Genomic DNA, 26,680 nt, shown 5'->3' on the forward strand with positions numbered 1-26,680 from the left:
TTTTACCTCAGCTTATAATTAAGGATGCTTCCTTCAGTGTTTTTCCATCCTTGGAATCTTAATAATGTGGTTTCAAAGAGGAACTGAACAGCTGTCTGTATCTTCTCTCTTGGTTTTTTTCTCCTTGCAGAAGAGTGAAGTCAATGTGTTTCTTTTTAAAAAAACAAAACACACGCAACAGCACCTCCGATCATGGCTGTTCTGGTATTGGCAGCTGGTTTTTAACTTGGCTTTTAATAATTTTATCCTTAACTGGACTAGGAGATCTGGTGGCTGTCGTGGTACTATGGATTTTTATAAACACACACATGCACAGAGACATATTATTTATTACATTAATAATGTAAAGTCTTTCCAATTATTGGAATGTAATGATGACTCAAAAAATTGTGCTTTTTGAGGTTTGATTGGGATCCAATAAAGGCAACTTGCCAATTGAATAAATTAGGCGGAAAACAACTTCTCTTGAACTTTTCCACTTTACAAGTACTAGTGCAACTCAAGGATCCATATGCTCTAAACAAATCTGGAAAGCCGGTTGCATTCAGAGATTGATGCTTTTGTGTATGTTAAGTATAGCCTGTGCTTCCTGCAGTGAGACTTGCCAGCATGCAACCTGGACAGTACATGCAAAACCCTCATCACCTGCTAAAGCAAAAACAAGGTAGCAAGGACCCCTGACTGTTTTTTTCTGTGGACCTGCTGCAAGCTCCCCTCCCTCACCCTCCTTTGTGAGCAGACAGCAAGGCACTGCTGTCTTTGCCATCTCTGCTCAGATGCCCTGAGGAATAGCAGCAGGACCCACTGCTCAGGGAGTGTCGTGCGTCACCTGGGTCTCCCTGAGCCGTTTCTGCGTCATGGCAAAGGACTGCCTTTGCATGAACTGGAACAAGGCCACAGCAAATCGAAAGCAATCGAATATGCCCTTCCTTTTGTCAAGAGTTGTGTCCCAATCCTTCTTGGCCCTTCAAGCCTTAAGCAAGTCAGTCTCTCTTTGGCAATGCAAGTGGAATGCAAAATGTTAAACCAGGTGTGCCAACTTTGAGATATATTTGCAATTAAGTTGCTTCCACCTTACCTTAGTTTCCCCACCAATTGAGCTCAGATATGAAAAGTACCTACCTTAAGCAAATGCCCACATGTCCAGAACAAGTGACAGCTGTACTGTACAGTCATGTCAGTGGTGACATCAAATGGTCATTTGTCCTTGAGCGACTTGGAAGCACCTGAACGTTGCTTGCTCCCTTGGAAAGGAGGCCACAAGCAGCCCCACGGAAGACTGATGCATAAATAAATATAAGGTGCTATTTTAAAGCTAAAAAATAAAAATCTAAATCATACACCAGTCTTAAATGTGCAGTTGCTGGTTAGTTCCTTGGGAGGGCTGGAAGCCTGCAAATATGCTTGTTCTTGTACGTTCCAAGTTTGACCGTATAAACAGTTGAAACACTACCAAGAAACAGCAAGAGAACATTTTGGTACTTTGTTTATCATAGCTCTTTCCGTTTGAGACAATACATAGTCGATAATCATGTTAAAAATAGTAATACACAGGAAAGTCGCCACCCAGGGCAACCTAATACAGTCAAAGGGCCTGCAGAGTAGGTTTTGGTCTACACAAGAGTAGGAAACCCGTGGCCTTCAGCTGCTGGTTGGCTACGGCTTCCATCACCCCCAACCAGTGGCTGTGCTGGTGGGGGCTGATGGGAATTGGAGTCCAGGAAGATTTGAACTGGCACAGAGTCCCCCTTACCACCATTGGTCCGAATAGAGAACAGAATGATAGAACAGATTGTACCACTTCAGACCGCAGGTGAAGGAAATGGCATGTTTTAAATGCTCTGTTGTATGGAAACGCAATCAGAGTTTAAAAACAAAACCCTAGCACAGCAAGGGCTGAGCTAGGCCTATTCCCGCCATATTTCACTAGTTTGTCATTTGTAGGGAGTTTTATATTGGGAAGAAAATTATCCCATCCCCCCCCCCCGCCCTGTGGTCTGAAGTGGAACAATCCGCTCCCATTCAGCTGCAGGTATACACCAACCCTAGCCAAACTGCATTGCCCCAAGTTGTCATAATCAACGCCCACTGTCCCTTCACAAATAAATAATTGCACCCTTTTGCTTCCAAATAACAGAAACCAATGCTGGCAAGTAACAAAAAGGAACAGGATTACGTTACATTGTAAAGTCAGAGCGATGCCATACTTTGCTGTGGCCATCTTCAAAAAGATCCTGAAGACACATTTGGGTTACAGGCAGGGTGTGCTTTCCAGCATGTAAACTGCACACTTGGGAACATTCAGTAAAAGTAGAGGCATGGTGGCTAAGAAAGTCTAGAACGGGGACCTGGGGACCTCGAGATGTTGAGCTCCCAGTTCCCATCAGCCTTGCTTTTAGCAGTTCCAGGTTGGGCCTAGTCTCGCAACATGGGGATTACATCAGTTCGGTCTACCATCCCTGCTCCCCCTTCTCCCGAGCCTTTTAAACCCGGGCAAACGCTTCCATCACTGATGAAGAAGACACTGCCAGAAATATAAATGTGGTGTCCCCTCCATAATTTCTGCCGTATCCATCCTGGGAAAGGCAGAACGCTGGTTTAGAACATGAAATAACAACCAGCTAGTAATAGATAGAGTGGAACCTTGGTTTATGAACTTAATCCGTTCCGGAAGTCCAAGACACGCTTTCCCTAATGAGGCCTCCTGCTGCCAGTGCCCTTCCACCATTCAGCTTCCGTTCTTACACCAAGGTAAAGTTCACAAACCAGGACACTACTTACGGTTTTGCGGAGTTCGTAAACAGGGCTGTTCTTAAACCAAGGTACCACTGTACTTGGAAACACATCACAGTCTTGCTTGAACCTGAAGATGTGGACATGCCCAACTCCTGCTGTTGCTTAGGGGTGGGGAACCCATAGCTCCCCAAATATTGCTGGACTACAACGCCCACCATCTCCACCCATTGGCCATGCTGGCTGGGGAGGATGTGGGCTGTTACCTAACACCTGGGATCCAAGGTTGGTGAAACATGATTTATGGCAAGCCAGGGGCATCGGCAAGGATGGGTGATGGAGCTGTTAGTCCAACATCAGAAAGACCGTGGGCTCCTCACCCCGGCACAACAGCAAGAGTTGGACACGCCGGCTTGTTCCAAGAGCATGGAGGATAAAAAAGCTAATTGGCTTGGCAGAGCTCACCTGTTTATAAGGCATTAGACAGGTGAGAGGAAAAGCAAGGAAACAAAATGGGTTCAAGATGGGTTGGGGGTTTAGGCAGCAAGCACCCACCCATCACAATGCAATCCCTTGTTTTCTTGCTCACAGCACCATCGGCAGAGAGGCAATTGGTGACCCTTTAGTGCTTTTAGCAGAATGTCCAGCATTATGTGCGGTCAAGGGGGAAGAGGGAGCCGGTGTGTACGCTGTACAGACCTGGGGGAGCCGCCGTGGGTCTCTGTGCAGGCCGAGAAAGGCACCCTGCATGCATAAATGGAATTCTTAAGAGAGCAAGACTCCAAACCCCATCATCTTGAACCTTTGGCTGGGCCAGCTGGGGCTGAAGATCACAGCAGCTGGAGGACCACGCATTCCCCATCCTTGTTTTAAAGGCCATGGTGACCAGTTGGGGAGTGCACACTGCCGTGGTGTCCCTAAGTGAAGCACTTACGTTTTGCCCCCACCCGCAAATTAGTAAAGGTGAGGCTCAGCTTCCACAGAGTTGAGTTTGGGGATGTTTTTGCTGCCTCTCAAAAACCTATAGTTTGTTTGCTCGGCTGAAGACACACCTTACCAAACTGGTACCAAGACATCGGCACAATAATGGCAAGCGGTGTCTCTCTCACACAGCAGAGAAACCACCCTGGCAATCTGTGGCTACTCTGGTGCCGGAGGTGGGACTTCACGATCCTCTGGTCTGTTGTCTTGAAACGCCCCTGTTTGCACACGCACCACTGAACACAAGGCAGCTACAGCAGTACGACTGGGATGTGCCAGCACATACACACACACACACACACACACACACACACACATAAATACACCAATCCCTTTTCAAGTCACTGGAACAATGCGATAGAACCCAAGCGACAGAGACCACCATCAGAAAGCAACGTCACATCACCCACAGCCTAACACTTCACAATGCGATTCCCAGTACGTTTCCCCCATGCAGAAAGGAGACCTTATCCAACACCATTGCCATAGTGTGTGTGTCAGTGTGTGGGTGCAATTCTTTCCCCAAAGTATATGATTTATTCTATTTTTTTCTGATGTCAGGAAAGACAAAACACATACTCTTGGCAAGCTTCATAGCTCCCCATGTCCCCTTTGCCAATAGCAATGGAAACCAGAGGAGAACTGGAAGACTATGGGTCGCTGGCACCCCTTAGTTCAGGGATGGGGCACCCATAGCCCTCCTGATGTCATTGGACTCCCATCAGCCCCAGCTGGTATGGCCAGTGCTCAGACTATGAGAATTATGGTCCAACAACATCTGAACGCCACAGGTTCCCCATCCCTACCCTAGGACAGGGTTGACATTTGTGTCATAGGGAATGATGGTTTTCTTGCTGCTGCAACTTATGGGGCTGGAGAATGTCCCAAAAGGGGGACGCGGGCGCAACATGGAAACACTTTTCAACGGAACTTTCAAATAACATGACATTTCTACTCCGATTAAGTAAGGCATTGCTTTAGCACTGGAACGTGGTTAACTATATTTAACAGCAAATTGCTAGCAAGTAGTACCCAGATATTAACGAATGTCAAGCTCTAAAGCCTCGTGACGATGCTCCCTGCTTTGTTTTGTTTTAACCCAAATGATGAGAATTAAACTGTTTATAGCGAGCCATTCTTTGTTTTTCCAAATCTAGAGGGAGTTTAATTTTCAGGTGACAACCCCCAACGGATAAATTTTGCTAGCTGTTGATGTTGCCTCTTGAAGCGGGGGCAAGCAAACTGTTGTTCATGGTCCACCCGTGGACTGCAGCTGCCTGCAGTGGTTTTTTTGTGGCTACAAAATCCCTCAGCAAATATGGTGGCCGTGCAGGAGCAGAACCTGCCATACAAAAGCTGGCACAGAAACTGTGTTCGGCTTCATACCTATACAAAGATGGCACTCCGTGAGTCAGGTGGATTGCTGTCACCTTTGCTTGGGGAATCACTGGCGGCACAAAAAAGGCTGCAAAGGATGCAAAGGACTGCCTTAAGAACACAATGAGATTGGGATTTCCTCCCAAATAATGGGACAAGCTCCTTTGTCGACAGTGTCCGGAAACCAAATGAGCACAACTGCTTTTGCGTACAGACCAAGATTTCCTAATTCTTCCCTTTTCTGGAATGTAGTTTTTGCTTAGGTTCCTCTGAGTTTTTGGGAGCAGCTCATCAGATGGCGAGGGAGGGGACAGGATGATGCAAGCTACACTGTGGTCATACCACTGTTTGAAGTCTGCAGCTTCCAGTGTGAGAGCAATGTTCTCCATTTCAAAGCAACACCACCGCTTTCACAACTTGAGCTCAATGAACAAGTGTCCTGGTTTCGTCCTGGGAGGCTGTGCCAGCAAGCTTCCTTGTAACTACGCCCCCGAGTAAGGTAATTATATATGACGCCTTTAAACGACAATAAGCAGAACAAAAAAAGAAAGAAAAAAGGCTTTCGCTTCCTGTAGTGTTACATCCTTAATAATAATAAACATTATAATAAACCCTGGTGCAGGGACGCAGAGTAATAAATAGTGTGTCTGACCTGCTTTCTAAGTTCGCAAAGTTTTCTCTTTTTGAAGTTTCCATTTCTGGATAAGCTGCCATTATCGCGCAATTCTGGAGAGATGACAAATCGAAGAGTCTGCAAGCTGCGTCATACCACAGTCTGGACCGGGGTGGCACACTGGGCAGGAGAGCTGCCTCTCTCAGAGGAGGAAGTGGAACGGTTGGTGATCTCTCGCTGGAGCTCTTCCACCTTCTTCTGGAGCTCAGCTCGTTTGGCCAGGAGTTCCTTGTAGCGGTTGTGCAGCGGCTCCTACAGCAAGGCAGGAAGGAGGATAACCACAGATAGAATCTTCATTTGGACCAGAGATCAGCTATTTTTAGCCCCGAAGCTATTTTCAACGCCAGAACTAAGGCCCAGAACCCAGCGAAGTACATAGCTTGAAAGTTTTAAACAACTGTATTTGGCTTTATTTAATGTAAACAGCGAATGGAAATTTTTCTAATGTTTTTCTTTTAAATTTTGTTTCCCACTTTCTCACTCTCTCTTCTTCCTTTTTTAAAAAACAAAACTTTCCCATCCCTTTATTATTTCTATCTTTCTGTTATTTTTGCTTCTTCTTCTTTTACTTTGCTCTTGCTTTTATAAGCCAGTCTGGGTTAGCAAGGAGACTACACACAGATCGAGGTAGTGGATGGTTGGTAAACAACCCTGTGTGAGAGACAGGGAAGGGAAGATCTCCCAGGGTAAGAGACTGGGATAGGAAAGGGAAGTTCCCAGGTGAGGGAGCTGGGAGGGTCCAGCTCTATCTCTGTGGGATAAGAGTTTAGATCTACCTGGGAGAGAAGACTTTGCGTTTTTCTTTTTATGTTTTTCTTTTGGCTTAGTTTTTTTATTTATTGCAATGCAGTATGAAAAGTCTCAATAAAACTTTCCAACACAAAGAAAAGAAAAGAGATAACACAGTGAAGCAATAACATGTAAACCATGGTATAATGGTATGGGGTTGCTCGTGCGTAAGTTGCCGCCTCTCCTGGCTATGTTGCCTTGTTAAACTTTTCTGTCTGGACAGCCCTTCAATTCGTGGCTGCCTCAGTCGCTAGCAGAATCCGTCAGTGGGTGTTTCTTAAACCTTTTCCAACATAAAAGTTGTTTGACGCCCAATCTCCTCCTACTCTCCCTGCGTGGAAGTCTTCTGCGCAGGGAGGGCGTGGGTAGCGGAGGACCCGTGCTCTCCCCGCTGGTGTCCAGTGAAGAGTCTTGGAGCCCTCTCGCCGATTCCCCCATCTGCCCCCTTTATCCCTGGTGTAACGTTGATTTGCTTCCCCCTCTGCTGAACTGCCTCTCTCCCTGCTTGGCCCTTCTCCAGCATCATTTGAGAGCCTTCCCTCCGCCTCAGGCTCCGATGTCAGTTCCCTGACACATGGTTTTTTAAAAAAAGGTAAAGGACCCTTGGACGGTTAAGACCAGTCAAAGGAAAATTGGGTACAGTGCTCATTTTGCTTTCAGGCCGAGGGAGCCGGTGTTTGTCCACAGACAGCTTTCCTGGTCATATGGCCAGCATGACTAAACCGCTTCTAGAGCAACAAGACACCGTGATGGAAACCAGAGCGCATGGAAACGCCGTTTATTTTCCTGCCGGAGTGGTACCTATTTATCAACTTGCACTGGTGTGCTTTTGAACTGCTAGGTTGGCAGGAGCTGGGACAGAGCAACAGGAGCTTACCCCATCACGGGGATTCGAACCGCCAACCTTCTGACCGGCAAGCCCAAGAGGCTCAGTGGTTTAGACCACAGCACCACCCACCTGCGTCCCATAGTTAATCATGTCTGGCAAGGGCGTGAACCTTTGGATCAAGCAAGCTTCTTGTCCAGCGGCTCTCAGCCCAAGCATGCGCTCAGGCTCTGAGAAGCATGCAATGCAGAGAAACTTCGACCTCCCCAGTTTTCACCCCTTTCCTCCTCCTAGTCACCTTACCTGTGGCTTCATCCGCGGGTTCCACCTGATGTAGTAGCCTACCCAGAGTTCCAGGTGGCGCATGCTGGCCACGGGATACAAAACGTGGTTGGTGTAGCTGGCATAGAGAGGATTGGTGAAGTCTTCGAGCTGGCTGTTTATATAAGACCACAGCGAAACCGTCTTTTTGGGAAGGCCCTGAAAAACAGGAGGGAAGACGGATGCTTTACTGTATTTGTGGCACTTTTCTGCAAGTTTTAGCAACTTGCAGAATTAGGACTTCCATTATCCTTGACCAGGAGTTGCTGGAGGGCACCATGTTGTCTACCGCCTGCTTTGTAGAAGAGGCGTGGATCTTCTATTTATTTCTTTTTCCCCTTAAGATTTTATTAAAGCCTTTAAACATGGATCCACATGTGGTGGAACTGTAAAAATATCAGTTTTGGGAAACGATTTATAATGAACTTAAGAAACTGTTTAAATGCTCTTTCCCTAAAAATCCTGAAGCCTTCCTGCTAGGAATTATGGGTAATCAATCTCTCTTCACAGGGAGCTTTCAAAAAGGTTCAGGAAATTCTTTATGTATGCTACAATAGTTGCCACAATTCTAATCGCAAAAGATTGGGAGAAGCTACCCCATCCAAACCAGCCTGGCAAAATAAATTTCTCAAAAGGAGCTCTCAAATCTTGTCTCACCCAGAAAGTGGTAGACCCTCCCAGATCTCACCTGGGAGCATCCCTTTGCTCTCTCAGTCTCTCACCTTAGGAGGTCTTCCCTGCCTCTCACTTGGGGTCCTTCCATCCACCCTCATGTGTGTGTAACCTGTGGGCCCCAACGACGGTAGGTAGGAAAGCAAAATGTTTTATTTTTTTTTAAAGCAGCCCATGGGGTTTGGGGATGGTTGTTGCTGCTTTACCTCTTTGACTCTCTGCTGCTCGCTGTTACACAGAAACGTCCCAAACAAGCAGCTGTACAGGTGGTCCAGGACGGTGATCAAGAAGCACTCGTTGAATTCAAAGGCGGTGGGAAACTTCAAAAGACAAGCGGTTGAGATTTTGTTTTCACTGGACACTTCCCCAACGGGACATGAAAACATTATTCCTGCAAAGTGTTTATACTCGAGAGAATATGGGGCTGGGGAGTATCGATGAGAGGAGAGGGGTGGGAGGGAAGGGAGAAATGGACCACCCCTCTTTTGACACCCAGTTAAGAATTTTATTTACAGGATTTATTGACCGGTTTCCACTGAGAGATCTCAAATCTATTTTATGTATTTACAAAAAAAAACCACTATTTATACACCATTATTCTCTCTCTCTCATACATATATGGAGTGGTCATTATCACATCTTGTGGTAGTGAGTTCCACAAGTTAAATTACATATGCGTACTTTGTGCTTTAAAAAGCAACAGTCCCCAAACACCACCCTTGTACCTAAGTAATTCGAATCCTCTCCCAATAAAAGCCCCTTATTTAAAAAAAAACACAATAAAAATCCCAAGCTCTGTCCCAATAAAAGCCCCGTATGTACCCCTAGAAATCTACCTGTCTTGTCATCTGCCAGACACAGTCCACAAACTGGAGGAAAACAGGAGATCTGTCTGCATCGGCATGGTTCCTGTCTCCGTGACCGACTCTCTAAAACAAAACGAGAGGCCACAGGATGTGTATCTGAAAACCAGTATCGTTTATAGAAATAGGAGTCGTACAGATTAAATCGGGCAAATCACCAGTGTGCAGAGTCTACTCTGAGGATGACTTACCTGGATTAAGCCCTAAATGCGAGAGGAGAGCATAAACAGACCCAAAGGACACAAAGTGACATACAAATTCATTTGACAGGCATGGATGTACACTTTCCTACCATTTCTGTTCCGTAACGTATTTTTATTCTCTCTATGTTACAATATATTCATGCTTTTAAATGTACCATACTTTTCTTTTTCCAATAATTTTTAATATTTTTTTTTCAAATATCTTAAACACAATTCAGCTTAACAATATTATTCTCCTTAAAATCTATATCTTATCCGAATTAACTTCCCTCCACCCCTCTTCTGGCTTCTCTACATTGCTCTTATTTAAGCGTGTTTACTATATATACATTCTATAAATCCCTATAATTCCTTAATAAATTTTTGTATTATACTTTAAACATACAATCCTTATTATATTACAGCATTACATCTTATGGTCTAACCAAATGTTTACAATAAACGTTCTGAGTTTTATTTCAGTCCTGTGAGTGTCTTTATTTATATACAGTTTTCTCTAAGTATACCATAAATTTGGACCATTCTTTTTGGAATGTCTCATCGTTCTGCTGTCGGATTCTTCCAGTTAGCCTTGCTATATCCGCATACTCCAATACTTTCTGCTGCCTAAATGTACTGTACTTTTCCATGTATCTGACAAGTTTTTTTTACAGTGGTGCCTCGCAAGACGAAATTAATTCGTTCCGCGAGTTTTGCCGCCTTGCGATTTTTTTCGTCTTGCGAAGCACGGTGTCGGGAAAGTTTTGGAAAAGCTTCAAAAATCACCAAAGTCTTTAAAAACCTCAAAAAAGGCTACCACACCGCGTGCTATGAGTTGCTCCTCGAAGTCAAGTCGCAACTGTATTAACAGTGTTAAGAAAAAGGAAACAAACTTGCAAGACGTTTCCGTCTTGCGAAGCAAGCCCATAGGGAAAATCGTCTTGCGAAGCAGCTCAAAAAACAAAAAACCCTTTCGTCTAGCGAGTTTTTTGTCTTGCGAGGCATTCGTCTTGCGAGTATTCAAAAATCATGTTAAAAATTGGGGTTGTCTTACACATGGATAGTGTGTAGTGTCTTACACATGGATAGAGTTGGAGATTGTTATTGGTGGCTGCAGCAAGGGCTGGTGTTGACTGGGTGGGTGATTGACAGAGGATAGGTGGCTTTTCCGAGGCGTGCAAGTGGCATTGTCTGTCTGGCGGGTGAGCGATTTTCAGCAATCCCCCCCCCGAAAAAGCTCAACAATCTCCGCCCCCATTTTCTTAATTTTGAGTCCCCCAAAATAGGAGGAGTCTTCTACACGTATATAATAAGTATACAATAATATAATAAGTATACAATAAGTTGTTTGGAGAACAATAAGTTGTTGTTGTTGTTGTTGTTTTCTCCAGTCCTTGAGAAAAGTGGGCATATAGCATCAAGCTCGTTACCCAAACTTCCTTGCCTTGCTTCCCTTTCTTAGACATTTTTGGAACTCCACCAATTCCTTGCCAACAGCCCTGGAGCAGGTGTCCCAGTTGTCTGCCCTCCTAAACCACCTCTTAAATCATTTAAGACAGTGGTTTCCCAATGGGTGGTCTGCGGATCTCAGGGGGTCCGCAAAACCCACTCAGGGGGTCTGTGGCACAATTAACACAACAAAAACTAACATAAAGATATCAAAAGTTTCAAAAGTAGGAGGTCCATGGCTTGGCTTTTGAAAAATAGGCGGTCTGAAGTATTTAGCTAATTGGGAACCACTGATTTAAGATATAGCAGAGAGGCATGTAATTTTAGGTGTTGAAACTTAATTTCTGCACTTTTCTTCAATGAGGGACCTTAAAAATATGTTTTTGGGTGTGAGGAATTCAAATCTGCTGCTATTTTTGTGTTTGAACAACATTTAACTTGGCAAGTCTTTGTCTGACGAAGAAGCACATAAGCTTCTTTTGGGAAACGAAAGAATGTTAGTTTTATCTTTTGAAAGTGTCAGGTAATGTTAAATACTAATACTACTAATACTAGTGATATAAGTGCAAGTATTTGGCAATCATTTTTAATGATTTCCATGCAATTTTTACACACGTTCCATTTACCAAGCAAAACAACATTATATTAATTCAACCAAAATATCTTTTGGATTCCCTGGTCATGTTACAACTTTTTAGCACCCCTCATTCCTGGAATATGAAAGCTGAAAAATTCACACACACACCCTAAATTTCAGCAGTCAGTTTGGTAACTCCAGGGGTTGGCGACTCACCAGCTGGAATCTGTGCCCGAAACTCAGCCATTCCTTCTCCACCAGCACTTGAAAGCCCTGGATTGTCCGGTAGTAGCCGTCTAGCATGAGCATGGCAAGTGAGGTGAGCTGGGCTGTCCGGTCCCAACCATCACTGCAATGCACGACCACGGAAGTCTTGCCCGACTCCACTTTGTCGGCAATACGAAGAGCACCGGCGAGAATCAACTGGGGAGAAAAGAGAATGGCCTGACATAAGACAACATAAAGCTTCCCCCCTCCCCACACATGACAATTATAATTGAGAATGGGAACAAAGTCTTGGGTTTTTGTCTGCATAGCCAGGTTACAGAGGTGAGGACCGAACGAGTGAGAAAGGATGTTCCACAAGGAGCGATCACACGTCTTATTTTCTTCTTTTTTTACAATTTTGCAACCTGCACGTGTTAGAAACTCAGGTGCATAAGCTAGGTGCCCCGACAGCTCCTTAAACCAGGGTTACATTCGCCAAAGCGGAATGCCTGGTTCCATTTTTGGGGCCGGATAATACGTCTTTGGGGTTCCTGAAATTCATTCTGATTGTGAAGATGGAATAAAATGGATAGAATTCTATAGGATGTGCTGCTAGTGTGTGAAAACGGTCAAGATCCAAGGACCCCCAGGCATGCACCTCCAGAGGTTGGAGACATCAGGCGCCATGCTGGTGCAGGGACATCTTCACTTGGTCGCAAGTGGACAATAGCAAGGTGCAAAACGCGCCTGGCGAATTTCGAATGCTGGATGTGTGCATTCATGCTAGAAAAATGCAACTTGTGCTGCTGATGGAAGTAGTGCTAAGCAAATCAGTCTCTTAAGCTTAAGCTATGAAAGAGTATTCTCTATAAGATTGAATATCAATATACGTATCAAGACTTTGAGATTAGACCGCTGAAGAAGCCCAGAAAACTATCTTGGGAGTGTGCTACCTGCAAGCCCCAGTAAAAGGGCCCCATTGGGGGCGAACAGCGGCCTTTTGACTATTTGGACTGCCAGGGCAAAACAGGTGCAAAAAGCCAGCACCCTGTCATCTACAACTTCATTGTCTACAACTTTATTAACATCTATCTACAACTCTACTAGCATCTCTCGGTATTGTGAATATCACCAAAATTACCTTTTGTTGGTATCGTCATGAACTTATCTAAAAGACTGAGTTAAGCATTTGAAAAATCTATTGAAACCAGACATTAGTTCATTTTAGGCTGGGTAGTTTGCAAGTCTTTGTGGCTTTGTTTAATGTTTTGTATTTTTCTCAGAAGGTTGATGAAGTATGTATAATTATAGTCCAACGCGTATGTGTGCATTCAGCAATATATAAAAGCACACAGAGGGCCCCGCTGGATCAGGCCAATGGCCCATCTGGCCCAGCTCTCTGTGTTCACAGTGGTCAATCAGAAGCTCATAAGCACAACCTGAGGGCAACAGCACCCTTCCCCACAACAGGTACTCAGAGCCACACTGCCTCCGAAAATGGAGACAGAACACAGCCACTGATAGCCTGATCTTGCATGAATTTCTCTAGTTCTTTCCGAAAGCTGTTGGCCATTGCTACCTCTTGTGGGAGTGAGTTCCACAGTTCCAGCTAAGGGCAGCTGCTTTCTATGTCTCAAAAGGGACAACGTGGGAGCATTTCAAGACTTCCTGCTCCTAAGGCTCATCATCTACACAGTCCTTTAACAAACCACATATTTTTCAGTTTTGTCTTCTCCCTCCCTCTTTCAAAAGGTGGGGCTGGGGGAGAGACTTCTTTTGAAGAGGCAGCCAGGTTCCTACATAAAACACTCAGATGAATTAAGCTTCCACTCTCGATGGTCTCTTAGCTGCAATGTTGCAGCAGCTTCAGCAAGATAAGTCACAGAACATCTAGGCTTCTGCATCTCTGACGCTGCAATTTGCTGGTGCTGCAACCTGCCAAGGATGGGGGGAAGTTGCCGAAACCACACCGGTAGGAGAACCCACACATTGCCATTCACACACACACACACACACAAACACACATCAACGTACCTTGATGTGTTCCAGCCAATGGGTGGATTCCAAATTAGACAGCCAGTGCGTCTCTTCTATGTTGGGATAGACAATCTCTTTCAGTTTCCTCAATGACTCTCTCATAACGTGGATATTATGGATGTCCAGGAAAACCAACTCTGCGTTCTGATAGGCGTCCTCACTTTCATAACCTCCTCCTTTGGCCTGAAGAAAATGAAGGTTAGACCGCCTTTGTCCTGAGTAAGACCCTAAGCCTGCAGGTTGAACTTTCGCCTAGTGTGTTGCCCTACGGCAGGGAGAGGGAATCTGTGGTGCTCAACAGATGTGGCTTATGGGATAGGACCATCCAACTTTTTAGAATGCCTTTTGGGGAATGAGTGCTACATTAAAAAATGCTGCTTTGATTTACCACTCTTTTAATTCTACTGCCCCTTTCTAATTGTATTTTTAATCAAGTGTTCTGCTGGGCTAGATCCAAGCCAGCCCTTCTTGGCTCAAGACCCCGGCTGCATATACACACAGAGCACATGGCTTCCCCCCAAATAATCCTGGTAACTGTAGTTTGTTAAGGGTAGTAAGGAATTGCAGCACGGTGAGGGGTAAACTACAGGCCCCGGGATTCTTTGCAGCCCCAGCGAAGGCACCTGCTAGAGGAAGGACAATTATCGATCAATTCCTCCTCCTTTCCTTTCTTCAAGTTCCAGAACAATCTCCCACACTTTTCCAGAGCTTCCAACCCTCCAGAAAACATTTCTGGGAGGAACCAGGGGAGGGAGAATCTTATACAGTATCAGGTTTTCGGTTTGTTTGTTTTTGATTACTACTCAGATTCCTCAACACAGTTGGGTAAGGATGGGGAACCTTTTACAGCTAATGGCTTCTATTCCCTTTTTTGGGCAACATTTCAAGGGCCACATGCCAGTGGCAGGCAGGGCCAGTGCCAAAAGAGGGTGCAGAAACGAAGGAAAACCTTACTTCTGCGCACCAGGTGAGTTTTTGCACACACTTATACACCCAGGCGGGATGCAGGTGGCACTGTGGGTTAAACCACAGAGCCTAGGACTTGCCGATCAGAAGGTCGGCGGTTCGAATCCCCGCAACGGGGTGAGCTTCCGTTGCTCAGTCCCTGCTCCTGCCAACCTAGCAGTTCAAAAGCATGCAGTGCAAGTAGATAAATAGGTACCACTCCAGCGGGAATGTAAACGGTGTTTCCATGCACTGCTCTGGTTCACCAGAAGCGGCTTAGTCATGCTGGCCACATGACCCGGAAGCTGTACACCAGCTCCCTCGGCCAGTAAAGCGAGAAGAGCGCCGCAACCCCAGTCGGCCACAACTGGACCTAATGGTCAGGGGTCCCTTTACCTTTACCTTTATACACCCAGGCATTATCAGAGTTCAGGCAAACCAAACCAGGGCCAGTGAGTGGGTTGGGAAGGGAACAGAGGGCCAGACAGAGGGGCTCTGAGGGCCACATCTGGTACCCAGGCATGAGGCTCCTGACTCCTGCTGCTGGGAAAGGCACGATTATCCAACCTTGTTGGCTACAGCGTTCACACTTGGCCTGGCATCGAAGATGAATATCTTGTGGGACTGAGCGTTGGAGTCCATGACGGACTGCAGATACTTCTCGTCCTCTTTGCTCCGTTTCCCGCTCACGCCCACCATCGGCTGGCTGCAGCGCGTGACCGTGGCTTGGCTTTCCGGGTGAATCCAGGACAAAACCTTTTGAGGAGAAGGAAGGCTTTATTTATTCAAAAAGAAAAATAAATATGAGGCCGAAGAAACAGACCACATCTGCACCATACATTTAAAGCTACGACGCCTCTTTAAACAGCCATGGCTTCTCCCAAAGAATTCTGGGAGCTGTACGTTAAGGGTACTGAGAGGAGTTGCTGTTATTGTTGTTGTTTAGTCGTTTAGTCATGTCCGACTCTTCGTGACCCCATGGACCTGAGCACGCCAGGCACTTCTGTCTTCCACTGCCTCCCGCAGTTTGGTCAAACTCATGCTGGTAGCTTCGAGAACACTGTCCAACCATCTCGTCCTCTGTCGTCCCCTTCTTCTTGTGCCCTCCATCTTTCCCAACATCAGGGTCTTTTCCAGGGAGTCTTCTCTTCTCATGAGGTGGCCAAAGTATTGGAGCCTCAGCTTCACGATCTGTCCCTCCAGTGAGCACTCAGGGCTGATTTCCTTAAGAATGGATAGGTTGGATCTTCTTGCAGTCCATGGGACTCTCAAGAGTCTCCTCCAGCACCATAATTCAAAAGCATCAATTCTTCGGAGATCAGCCTTCTTTATGGTCCAGCTCTCACTTCCATACATCACTACTGAGGAAACCATAGCTTTTACTATACGGACCTTTGTTGGCAAGGTGATGTCTCTGCTTTTTAAGATGCTGTCTGTTGTTAGGAGGCCCCAAATAATTTTTCGATGATTTTTTTTTAGGATTCCCCAGAACGGTTCAGCAATCAATCTCTCTTCACACGGAACTCTGGGAATTGAAGCTCCGGGAGGGGAATACGGGCCTTTAACTACAACTCCCAGAATTCTTTGGAAGAAGCTGTTTAAAGCGGTACCGCGGTGCTTTAAAGGCATGGTGTGGCTGTGGCCACAGTAAGAGACAACGTTAAGCTTACAGGTATGCGTCCCCTGGATCGGAATGCAGCTACTCGCTTCAGTTCCTCGTCCGAGATGTTGGCAGGAACCACCAGGAGGGCAGGGTAGGTGTCGCACAGTTCGTACTGCTCATTCACCTTGGTAATTCTCCAGCTTTCATTAGGAATTCCCTGTTTTGGAAAGAGATAGAGATGTTTGGGCTTCCCGTCCCCATCATTCAAATGGAATATAATAATATAATAATTCTTTATTATTTATACCCCGCCCATCTGGCTGGGTTTCCCCAACCACTCTGGGCAGCTTCCAACAGAATATTAAAATACAATAACCTATTAAACATTAAAAGCTTCCCAAAACAGGGCTGCCTTCAGATGTCTTCTAAAAGTCTGGTAGTTGTTTTTTTCTTTGACATCTGATGGGAGGGCGTTCTACAGGGCGGGTGCCACTACCGAGAAGGCCCTCTGCCTGGTTCCCTGTAACCTCATTTCTCGCAGTGAGGGAACCGCCAGAAGGCCCTCGGCACTGGACCTCAGCGTTCGGGCAGAATGATGGGGGTGGAGACGCTCCTTCGGGTATACTGGACTGAGGCCCTTTAGGGCTTTAAAGGTCAGCACCAACACTTTGAATTGTGCTCGGAAACGGAAATGGAAGTGCTTACATCAATACCTGCCTAAAATGTAACAGGAGACAAAGGGAGTCAAATATACTAGAGGAATGCAGGTTGTTGGGGAACAACAGCAGAAGAAGGTTTAGTGCTTATGTCCCAGCTGATCCAACAGGACGCTGATAGTAATAATAATAATATTTATATGCTGCCTATCCGATTAGTTTGCCTCAGCCACTCTGGATGGCTCTAAGAAAATATTTAAAAAAAACAATAAAACATCAAACATTAAAAACTTTCCGATACAGGACTGCCTCCAGATGTGTACAGAAAGTTGTGTAGTTATTTATCTCCTTGACATCTGGTGGGAGGGGGTTCCACAGGGCAGGCGCCACTACCGAGAAGGCTTTTTGCCTGGTTCCCTATAACTTGACTTCTTGCAGTGAGGGAACTGCCAGAAGGCCCTCGGAGCTGGACCTCAGTGTCTGGACTGAACGATGGGGGTGGAAAAGCTCCTTCAGGGTATACTGGGCCAAGGCCATTTAGGGCTTTAAAAGTTCAAGGAAGTTATTTAGGATTTCTACCACCACCGTTCTCCAAAACTAATCTAAAATGATTTCAGAGCTGGTGACAGGGGAAGCTGCCTTTCACAGAGTCAAATCATTGGTTCTTCCAGCCCATTACTGCTTACACCAGGCTTCCTCAATGTTTTGAGACTACAATTCCCATCTTTCCTGACCACTGGTCCTGCTAGCTAGGGCTCATGGGAGTTGTAGGCCAGAAACATCTGGAGGGCTGAGTTTGAGGAAGCTTGGCTTAACAATGACTGGCAGTGGTGCTCAAGGGTTTCAGACAAGGGTCTCTGCCTGGAAATACCAGGGACTGAACTTTCCTTTTTTTTTTTTTTTTTGAACTTTCCACATGCAATGCAGATGTTCTGCCAGTGAGCTATCTATGGCCCTTCCTGAAGGCATATGCTGTTGCTCCTTGCTTCCGTGATAAGAACACAGCCATCGAATATGAATTGTAGCACAATTCAAGCATCAAGATGCTCATATGCTTGGTATCTAATAGACACGCACACACACACACACTGATAGTTGGTATCTCCTGATAAAGGTCCTCATGTAGCCACAAAGACTTTGAACTGAGACCTTGGGGAGTTGAGCACTACCTTAAATTGAACAATATAAACTCCATATAAATCCCCTTACGAATAACCTTTCGGCAAGATTGTCATAGGTCGCGGTACAGAATGCAAGACGAGTGCTTTCTTCTGGCGAGACAGAGCCCATTGCGCCTTTGGGTGCTTTTGGTTCACTGAGCCTGGGAGAAAGTAACAGCATACAATACAGGCTTGATGCTGCTTTTTAAATTTTGATTAGCCATTGGCCCGCCTTCCCCAACCTGTTGCTCTCCAAATGTTTTGGACTACAACTCCCATCATCCCTGACCTCTGGCCATGCTGACTAGAGATGATAAGGAGCTGGAGCCCCAAACATCTGGAGGGCACAAGTTGGGGAAGGCTGCAGTCCAGGAGTGTCAGAATTCCTCCTTGCTCTTGCCACTCATGGTGGCTCCTGAGCCAGAATTTGACCAACCAAGTTAAAAATTATTTAGTGCAGTGCTTGATCTGGGCCCAGCTTGGACTTGGGTTAATAAGTTCACCTACAGGTCAGAGGTTCCTCAAGCCTAAATCAATAGTATACAATTTTGACATATAGGAAGGAGTGTAAATCAGAGGTAGAATGGAGGTGCTTACCTGCCTCCTGTACTCCACAACAGGATCATAAACCTTCCAGCCATTTTCTGGGAAAACTTCTTTGTATTCAAATGCAAAAAGAGACTTAAAAACAAGAGAGAGAGAAAAAATCAGTTCTTTTCAGCTCATTTTCCATTTTATTTGGCATCTCCAATAACAATTTCTGCACAGTCTTTTTTGTTTCTATAACACTGAGGCATGAACGAAAAGAAACTGTCTTTGTACGTTGTAATTAACACATCAGTGTACACGTCTTCATATTCCTTTGTATTCTGATCTATTACCTACAAAATCTCCATGGGGGTGAAAAAGGGGGAGAAAAGGGGGTTGGGGAGAAAAGGGACTTTGTGCGAAAAGAATTATTTTTTCTGGCAGTGTAAATACAGAGCAGTCTTTCAAGGCAACATCACATGGATGACACCTATTCCGTTTTTGTGATGGTTGCCTACGGCAGCCATTTTGTGCCAGCACCCACAGCACAATTATAATTATAGAATGATAGAATTACAGAGTTGTAGAGTTGGGAGGGACCCAGAGAGTCATCTAATCTAACCCCCTTCAATGCAGGAATCTCAGCTGAAGCATCCATGACAGATGGCCATCCAACCTCTGCTTAAAAACCTCCAAGGAAGGAGAATCCACAACCTCCCAATGGAGACCGTTCCACTGTCAAACAGCTCTTACCACCAGAAAGTTCTTCCTGATCTTGAGTCAGAATCTCTTTTCTTTTAACTTGAAGCCATTGGTTCGAGTCCTACAAACTTTAATTATCATTAAAGTTATGACCTGCCCTTCACCAGAAAGTCTCAGGGCAGGTTACAACAATTTAAAATTCAAAATTAATTCACTTTACGAGTATCCTGGCTTTTTAAAACCAAAAACAGCCATGGGATGCTCATGTTTTGTGGTGCGCTATGAGGAGGTTACAATCAGTGGTGGTACCAATATTTTTCACCTCAGGAATGGCGAGGGTGTCAGGATCTCAACTGCCTCAATTTGGATTACAGTGTGCAGTTATGAGGTAAGCTAAACCAGCGATGACCTGGAGGGTTTTTGCCCGAGTCTAAGGCTGCAAGCACCAGTAGATTTCCCCCAAAATTGCTGCTGGGAAGCTTGGGGAATAAAAGTTCCCAGGTCTCCCAGCTCAAGATTAAGCCGGAGCCACTGGGAATTCTTTTACGGTGTACCAGATCTAACATACACTAAAAGAGCAAGAAGAACATATGTTTAAAGAAGACTGGAAAACATTTAATGAGTATGTGGAAAATAACGGTGTACAGCTGAAAACGCTGGCAGCATTAAGATAAATTCAACAGAGTAAATAATTCTTGATGGATGTAGTAGTAGAAAACCAATTGGAATGGTTATTGTAAAATATGCAGGGATGAAAGATATGCAAAATGAACCATGGAAAGAGAAGAAGGGAAGTTGCTGGATATTTTAAAGTTTGTAAAATGTTTATTTGAAATTGTAAAGCAGAAAATTATATTAAATTTTTTTTACTAATGAAAGATTGTCATCCACTATGACCCGAAGTAATTTATCTCTTAAGAATGGTTAAATTCATGTCGATTTTACCATGCGTGCCACAAGAGCAACAGAAAAGCACTTACCAAATGATTTGACACGGGAAACGCGTATTTTGTCAAGTTCTCAAATATGGACCTTCTCGTGCGGCCCTCGGGGCGATGCGCAAACCGGAGATTCCGGACATCCTGAAAAATGTTAGGCCAAACTCAGCAGACCAGCCTTCTGCAATCGGGTGCCCTCCAAATGTCACTGGACTACAAATCCCATCGTTCCTGACCACTAGCTACACTGGTGGGGGCTCTTTCTTACCCCCAAGTAGAACTGCAATATCTTGATGGGGGCAGGCGTGGCGGAAGGGGAGAGTTAGGACACAGCAAGAAGAGCACCTACATGCCTGCAAGGATCAGACATCTTACACTTGACATCTTACACTTGACTTTACGGTGCAGAGTAGAGCCTTCTTTGGAATCCCAAAGACCTCATATTTCAGTTCAAATAGGAACAGATGCCAACGACAGAAACAGATGAGTCGTTCCCATGATGGACTGAAGGTCTAAAAGGCTTGGGATTGGTTTTGCAATGTTTCTGTGCATCTTCTTAAACCTCAGTACTATTGTTGTTGGCCTCTATCTGTATGGAGATTGTCACCCACTATATATTCAAAGTGTTGGTGCTGACCTTTAAAGCCCTGACCAGACTTTTGGGAGACATCTGAAGGCAGCCCTGTTTAGGGAAGCTTTTGTTTAATAGACCATTGTATCTTAATACATTGTTGGAAGCCGCCCAGAGTGGCTGGGGAAACCCAGCCAGATGGGTGGGATATAAATAATAAATTATTATTATTATTGAGAGACAATGGAGTGTGCCTCCAGGGGTGTTAGCAGCACCAAAGTGACCTCCCAGGCGCACAAGCCTGAGCAGTGTGTATGGAGGTCCTGGGCTGCCCAGATGATAAGACCCCCCCTCTCGGCCTCACTGATGTGGTCCAAAGGAAAGCAGAGCAACATGTTTGGCACCAGCTTGGCTGCAGGAGTTGCCAGAAGGAGGCATATGAGACACCATCCAACCGTCTCAGGGACTCCACTCTGGATTTCTGTAGGGTTTACTCCTGAGGCATTTCTTCCCCCAAAGATATCCTGCAAGGCAGTGGAGGTTTAGGATCAGAGTTTTCAATATAGAGCACTGGGGGGGGGGGGATATACAGTATTTTTCTGTGTATAAGATGCCCCCATGTGTAAGAGGACCCCTATTTTTTGAGCCCCAAATTAAGAAATAAATAATTGCAGCATTCTGCGGACCCTCGGATTACATTATCCTTGGGTAACATAACTTTTGGGTTGTGAATACGGCAACCCTGGAAGTGTATTCTTCCAGGTTTCGCCACGTGCGCATGCGCAGAAGTGCTCTATCGTGCCGCGCGCATGCGCAGAAGCAACACCTCTACTTGTGGATTTTTTGGGGTACGTACGGACCCCTGGAACGAATTACATTTGTATCCAGAGGGTCCACTGTATAAGATGACTCCCAGTTTTAAACTTAAAAAAATTGGGGGGAAATATAGTCTTATACACGGAAAAATACAGTATTTTCTTCTTGGTTTAGCCAACTCAGCTTCAAGTCCTACATGGCAGCTTTCTGCAGGGCTGCTCTATCTAAAGTCAGCAAAGAGGAATTTAAAAACATGTGATTTTTAGGAACATAACAGACCACTGCTGTGGGGCAAGAACCTAGCCATAATTCACCAACCATAGATGGATCTGCTTTACCTTACACACAATCTCAAGGCCATATGAATTTTCGCCGCGGCTAGAAGCGCCTCCAATTTTCTCCACTCTGTTGATCACTCCCAGAGGACCGTCAAGAACGAACGGAGGGTCCTGGGGAGGAAATGTAGTGCGTTAATGAAAAGTCTAAAACCTCCTAAAACAAAGTACAGCCGTACTGTGGAAGTCTGTTCAACTTCTAAAACGTTCGGAAACCAAAGCGCAGCTTCTGATGGGCTGCAGGAAGCTCCGGCAGCCAATTGGAAGCTGCGGAAGCCCCATCAGACGTTCGGCTTCCAAAAATAGTTTGCAAACTGGAATAGTCTGGGTTTGCGCATTCGGGAGCCAAAATGTTTGAGAACTCAGCTGTTTGAAAACCAAGGGATGATTGTATTACTTTTAGACAGAGCTTGGAGCACCCAAAAGCTGAACATCTTGATGACGAGGCTGGAAATGCATTGATACATTTATTTTGTTACAGTCACATCCCACTTTTCTTTCCCCATAGAACATGGGATTCCCAGGTGGTTGCCCATCCAGGCACAGACCAGACTACTTGTGAAAAACAAGTGAAAAGTTGCTCAATTTGAGCCTTACCCTTTCCATGCTTTTAAAATACAGCCTGTAATTTGTAACTGTCAGAGTTCCTCTAATGGCGCCGGTGAATGGGCAGATGTGAGTAACATCTTTTGCTGGGAGAAAGAAAGAAATATGTTATATATACATATTATATGTATTTCCACATGGAGGTGCTACAACGAGGCTTGAAACACCTTTCAATGTCTCTCAAAGCAGGTGAGGAGGAAGCTTTGAAGAGATGGAGCTGAACGAACAGTGGTTCTCAAAGGTAGGAGACAATGGTTAAGTGTTCAGGGAAGATTCAAGGGCAATCAAATAAGCATTTAAACATTTCAGTGCAGTATAGTATAGTATCATTTACTTTTTTAAAATTTGCAGAATATGATTTTCAAAATCAAACACGGCTAGGAGTTGCTTCTTTTTGCTTTCCAGAGTTATTTCTTATATATAAAAATAATTCAGTGTGGCGCAAGCAAATTTTTATTCGGAAAATGTGGCCCAGAGAAAAAAGTTTGAGAACCACTGCTATCCTTTTAAATATGTTGTGGGTGTGGGTGGGAAGGTTATTGTTTTGCTCTTGTTTTCATTATGTATTTTGTTTTTTTATCTTGTAGTTTAATGCCATGAACCATCTTGAGATCTTCGGATGAAAGGTGGTATACAAATTTAATAAATGGAACAATAATAATAATAATAATAATAATAACTGAAAGTCCCACAATTCCTGGCCATTGGTCTTGTTTGCTGGGCCTGATGGAATTTGTAGTCCAGCAACCCCTGGTGGGCCAAAGGTGAAATCAGCTCAACTTGTGCTTTTTCTTGCCACTGAAAAAAAACTTTAAAAGCCTCTTCTCAGTGGCTCTCCTTCAGTTTCACCAAGAGAAGTGGGTGCGGCAATGTAAACGACGATTAAAGAAAGGAATTTCACACTTCATACCCACGCTCAGGCATATGGGAGTAGCATCATATAACACTGTTTATATCTATCCAGCCTAAGAGTACTGTTTTATGGATAGATAATGAAAATGCTGGCCCTTTCTGGCTTTCCTTAAACATCTTGGCCAAACGTGCTTTGCGCTTGTCCCTTCCCCCCAGCAAAAAACACACAAAAAACCCTCTGAAGTTCTTTAACAACTAACCCATCTGCAGTCATAGATACACGAGGGTTTTACATAACTATTTACTAGTTGGTTATCGTTCCTGAACACAGAAGGAATTTCAACAAAGGGGAAGAGCTTTCTGTTTAATCCTAATAAAAGAAACAGTGTGCTTTGTTCTGAGAAATGACTTCACGTTTTCCTTTCTCTCTCTTATAAAAGGGAAAAAGTGGTATCATCCCATTTCTTCTATTCCTTTTGAATAAATAAATGGGTTTTTACAATTGATTTTTCAACAAAAGCGACAAATAAATGGAGTACAATTAAGGTTGGGGGACGGAGGTCAGTTGAAGTACAAATGATAGGAGCTCAGTCTTGATTTAACATACAATATGCTGAAAAATAAAGGAATATCTGATATTAAACCATTGTGTCTGCTTGTCATAGCTATGTATGTGTAACCCAGTGCTATCTACCCGGGGGGAAAACATCAAAGAGAAATATCTGCACATACCCATGTCTTTAATGGTTTCTCCTGGTAGCAACGGGGGCTCCTCCATTTCAGCCAATTTATTAGATTCCCTGAGAACCTAAGATGAAAATGAGCTACATCAGTGTTAAATACTTTTTAAAAAGATTATTTTATTGTTTTCCAGGTAATGGCAAGATGAACAAGCGCCTTCTCAAAGAAGTACAGCACTGATTTTCATAATAAAACAATACAAACGATATTGCCCATCACACAGAAGTATATTTCTACAGGGTGAGTCTTTTAAAAGAGGCCCCCTGGAACATGTATACTCTGGATCCACGGTGCCTCTTTTAAAAGACTCACCCTGTAAAAGTCTCCACATGAATTGGGAGCTCCACAGTAATGTACTTTTTTGGAAAAGTATATGAAATAAAACTAAGCCAAGCTGAATCAGATAAGTTATCGGACTTCTGGGTGTTCCTTTGTGCAGTTCATTAGTTCTTCGTGGGGGTAGGAATGACTAAATCCCACAGTTGCAAAGACCAGGCTTGTTCATAAACCAACCCATCTGAAGTTTTACTCTTTCCATTCGTGAAAAAAATTATAATTATCCACTGATAATTGGATGCACAATAAATGAAATAATGGACAGTCTGCTGCCATTCTTTCAACGTGCCCAAAAATCAGTCACACGAGGCAGCTGCTTCGCTTCAGTTGTCACACAATTCCTGTCTGAAAGTTGCTTCTCTGTAGGACCTGCACAGCAAATTGTACATGTAAATTGCAATTTGTGAGAAACCTGTCTCCATAAGGGCAAAGGTGGGGGGGAGCCTACTACCCTCCAAATGTTGTTCCAGATTGCCCAGCCAGCATTGACAATGCCCTGGGTTAAAGTGTGTGTGTGTGTGTGTGTGTGTGTGTGTTTGTTTTTAAAAACAAGATACTGACAACAAGGACATCTTGCATCAATTGCTGGAGTTACTCCTTTTGCACTTTTCTTTTAGGTAAAGGGACCCCTGACCATCAGGTCCAGTCGTGGTCGACTCTGGGGTTGTGGCGCTCATCTCGCTTTATTGGCCGAGGGAGCCAGCGTACAGCTTCCGGGTCATGTGGCCAGCATGACTAAGCCGCTTCTGGCGAACCAGAGCAGCGCACGGAAACACCGTTTACCTTCCCGCCGGAGTGGTACCTATTTATCTACTTGCACTTTGACGTGCTTTGAAACTGCTAGGTTGGCAGGAGCAGGGACCGAGCAATGGGAGCTCACCCCGTCGTGGCGATTCGAACTGCTGACCTTCTAATCAGCAAGTCCTAGGCTCTGTGGTTTAACCCACAGTGCCACCCGTCTCCGAAAAAACTTTTCTTTTACTTACGTGTAAACTGCTGCATATTTGGATCTGCACAGAATTATCACACTGCACCACCACAGGATTCTCACAACTTTCTACACAATAGATCTGCTGCAACCCCCCCCCCCCCAACAACAGAACAAAAAGCCAACTGCCTTGCTTTATTATGGTGGCGAAGGGGCTTTTTCTGGGGATTAAATAAACAGATGTGAGATGCGGGGGGGGGGGGGGGAGAGAATAACTCAAGTCAGAATGATCGAAGCAGCCAGCAAAATCACTAATCCCATGGAAAAGCCTTGTGTCTCAATCTTTTGGTGTTTTAGAAGAGCGGGGGGAGAAGGAGGGAAATAAAATCATGCAGAAACACCATATGCAGATGGGTCGTTTTATGCCGTAGACTAGGCAGCCAATCAAGCAGCAGGCCGTAGGCTTGCCAGCCAATCAGATTCTGCAGATCATCTCGCAGCATCCCATTTTGCTTACAAACCGGACACAAAGAATTAAGTTAGCACCCTGCTTTGAAGTAGCAGAAATACAGAAAGTCGTCACTCATAGAATCTTACGTTGTTGCTGCTTTTTTCTGCAAAGTGCTGCAACATGGACTGAAAAATAAATAAATAGTGCAAGCGCCTAATTGGGCAGGCACAGCATTTCTTACTTGAATGTTTGCAAAGTTTGCTAAGATCATCTACAAGCAGGTAAGGGAGAGAGAGAGAGAGAGAGAGAGAGAGAGAGAGAGAGAGAGAGAGTGTGTGTACAGCTAGCATTACCCAGCGCACAACTGTCTTCCTGCAATTGCCCCATTCAGTTTACTAAAACCCCAAACTCCAGTTTGGCGTAAACACAAGAGTAAAGGAAAAAATAAAAATAAAAAATACACACCTCGGTCCACCACATTTCATGGATACAGGAACCCCAACATTCCTGCAGTGACTTAGGGTGCTTACAGACTACCGCTGGGTTTAGTAGCATACCAGCAAATTTGTGTGGCATCATTAAAACTGATGTCTTGCGCAACGAGCCCACTTATAAAAACAATGATTGACTTTTTGCAGAAAGGAAAGTGGTGGGGAATTGTAGGCGAAAGTATGGGATAACAGTTGGTCTACACAACATCGCACAAACAAATTGGCATGAATGCTCAGCGAATAGCAGGCTTTCCCCCCATAAATTTTGTGCAACCAAATCAGGCTGAATGCCCAATAAACAGGTTGCCTAGAAGCAACCTTAGTTTTATCTGTT

The 26,680-nt window shown here is 44.7% G+C and overlaps 1 protein-coding gene across 3 annotated transcripts in view; it reads right to left on the minus strand.

The window, feature by feature from the left end:
• MTMR2 (myotubularin related protein 2) overlaps positions 1–26,680 on the minus strand; it is a 43,353-nt gene that overhangs the window by 2,161 nt on the left and 14,512 nt on the right. Inside the window, exons 3-16 of one of the 3 annotated variants that reach the window (XR_013985105.1) lie at positions 24,132–24,207; positions 22,539–22,633; positions 21,945–22,055; positions 20,262–20,363; positions 18,649–18,732; positions 16,303–16,452; positions 15,200–15,388; positions 13,685–13,870; positions 11,660–11,866; positions 9,209–9,301; positions 8,579–8,692; positions 7,683–7,859; positions 5,744–6,016; positions 161–5,607 (exon numbers count right to left, since the gene is read on the minus strand). Coding sequence is in view for 1 of the 3 variants with exons in the window: in XM_081002052.1 (XP_080858178.1) it covers positions 5,855–6,016; positions 7,683–7,859; positions 8,579–8,692; positions 9,209–9,301; positions 11,660–11,866; positions 13,685–13,870; positions 15,200–15,388; positions 16,303–16,452; positions 18,649–18,732; positions 20,262–20,363; positions 21,945–22,055; positions 22,539–22,633; positions 24,132–24,207 (1,746 nt within the window). In the remaining 2 variants the exon portion in view is untranslated. Of the gene's footprint in view, positions 1–160; positions 6,017–7,682; positions 7,860–8,578; positions 8,693–9,208; positions 9,302–11,659; positions 11,867–13,684; positions 13,871–15,199; positions 15,389–16,302; positions 16,453–18,648; positions 18,733–20,261; positions 20,364–21,944; positions 22,056–22,538; positions 22,634–24,131; positions 24,208–26,680 lie in introns of those variants that run through there. The other 2 variants (XR_013985104.1, XM_081002052.1) reach the window with 2 other exon arrangements.

The sequence above is a fragment of the Podarcis pityusensis genome (genome assembly GCF_964106645.2).
Source record: "Podarcis pityusensis genome assembly, chromosome: 4".
NCBI classification, from domain to species: Eukaryota; Metazoa; Chordata; class Lepidosauria; order Squamata; family Lacertidae; genus Podarcis; species Podarcis pityusensis.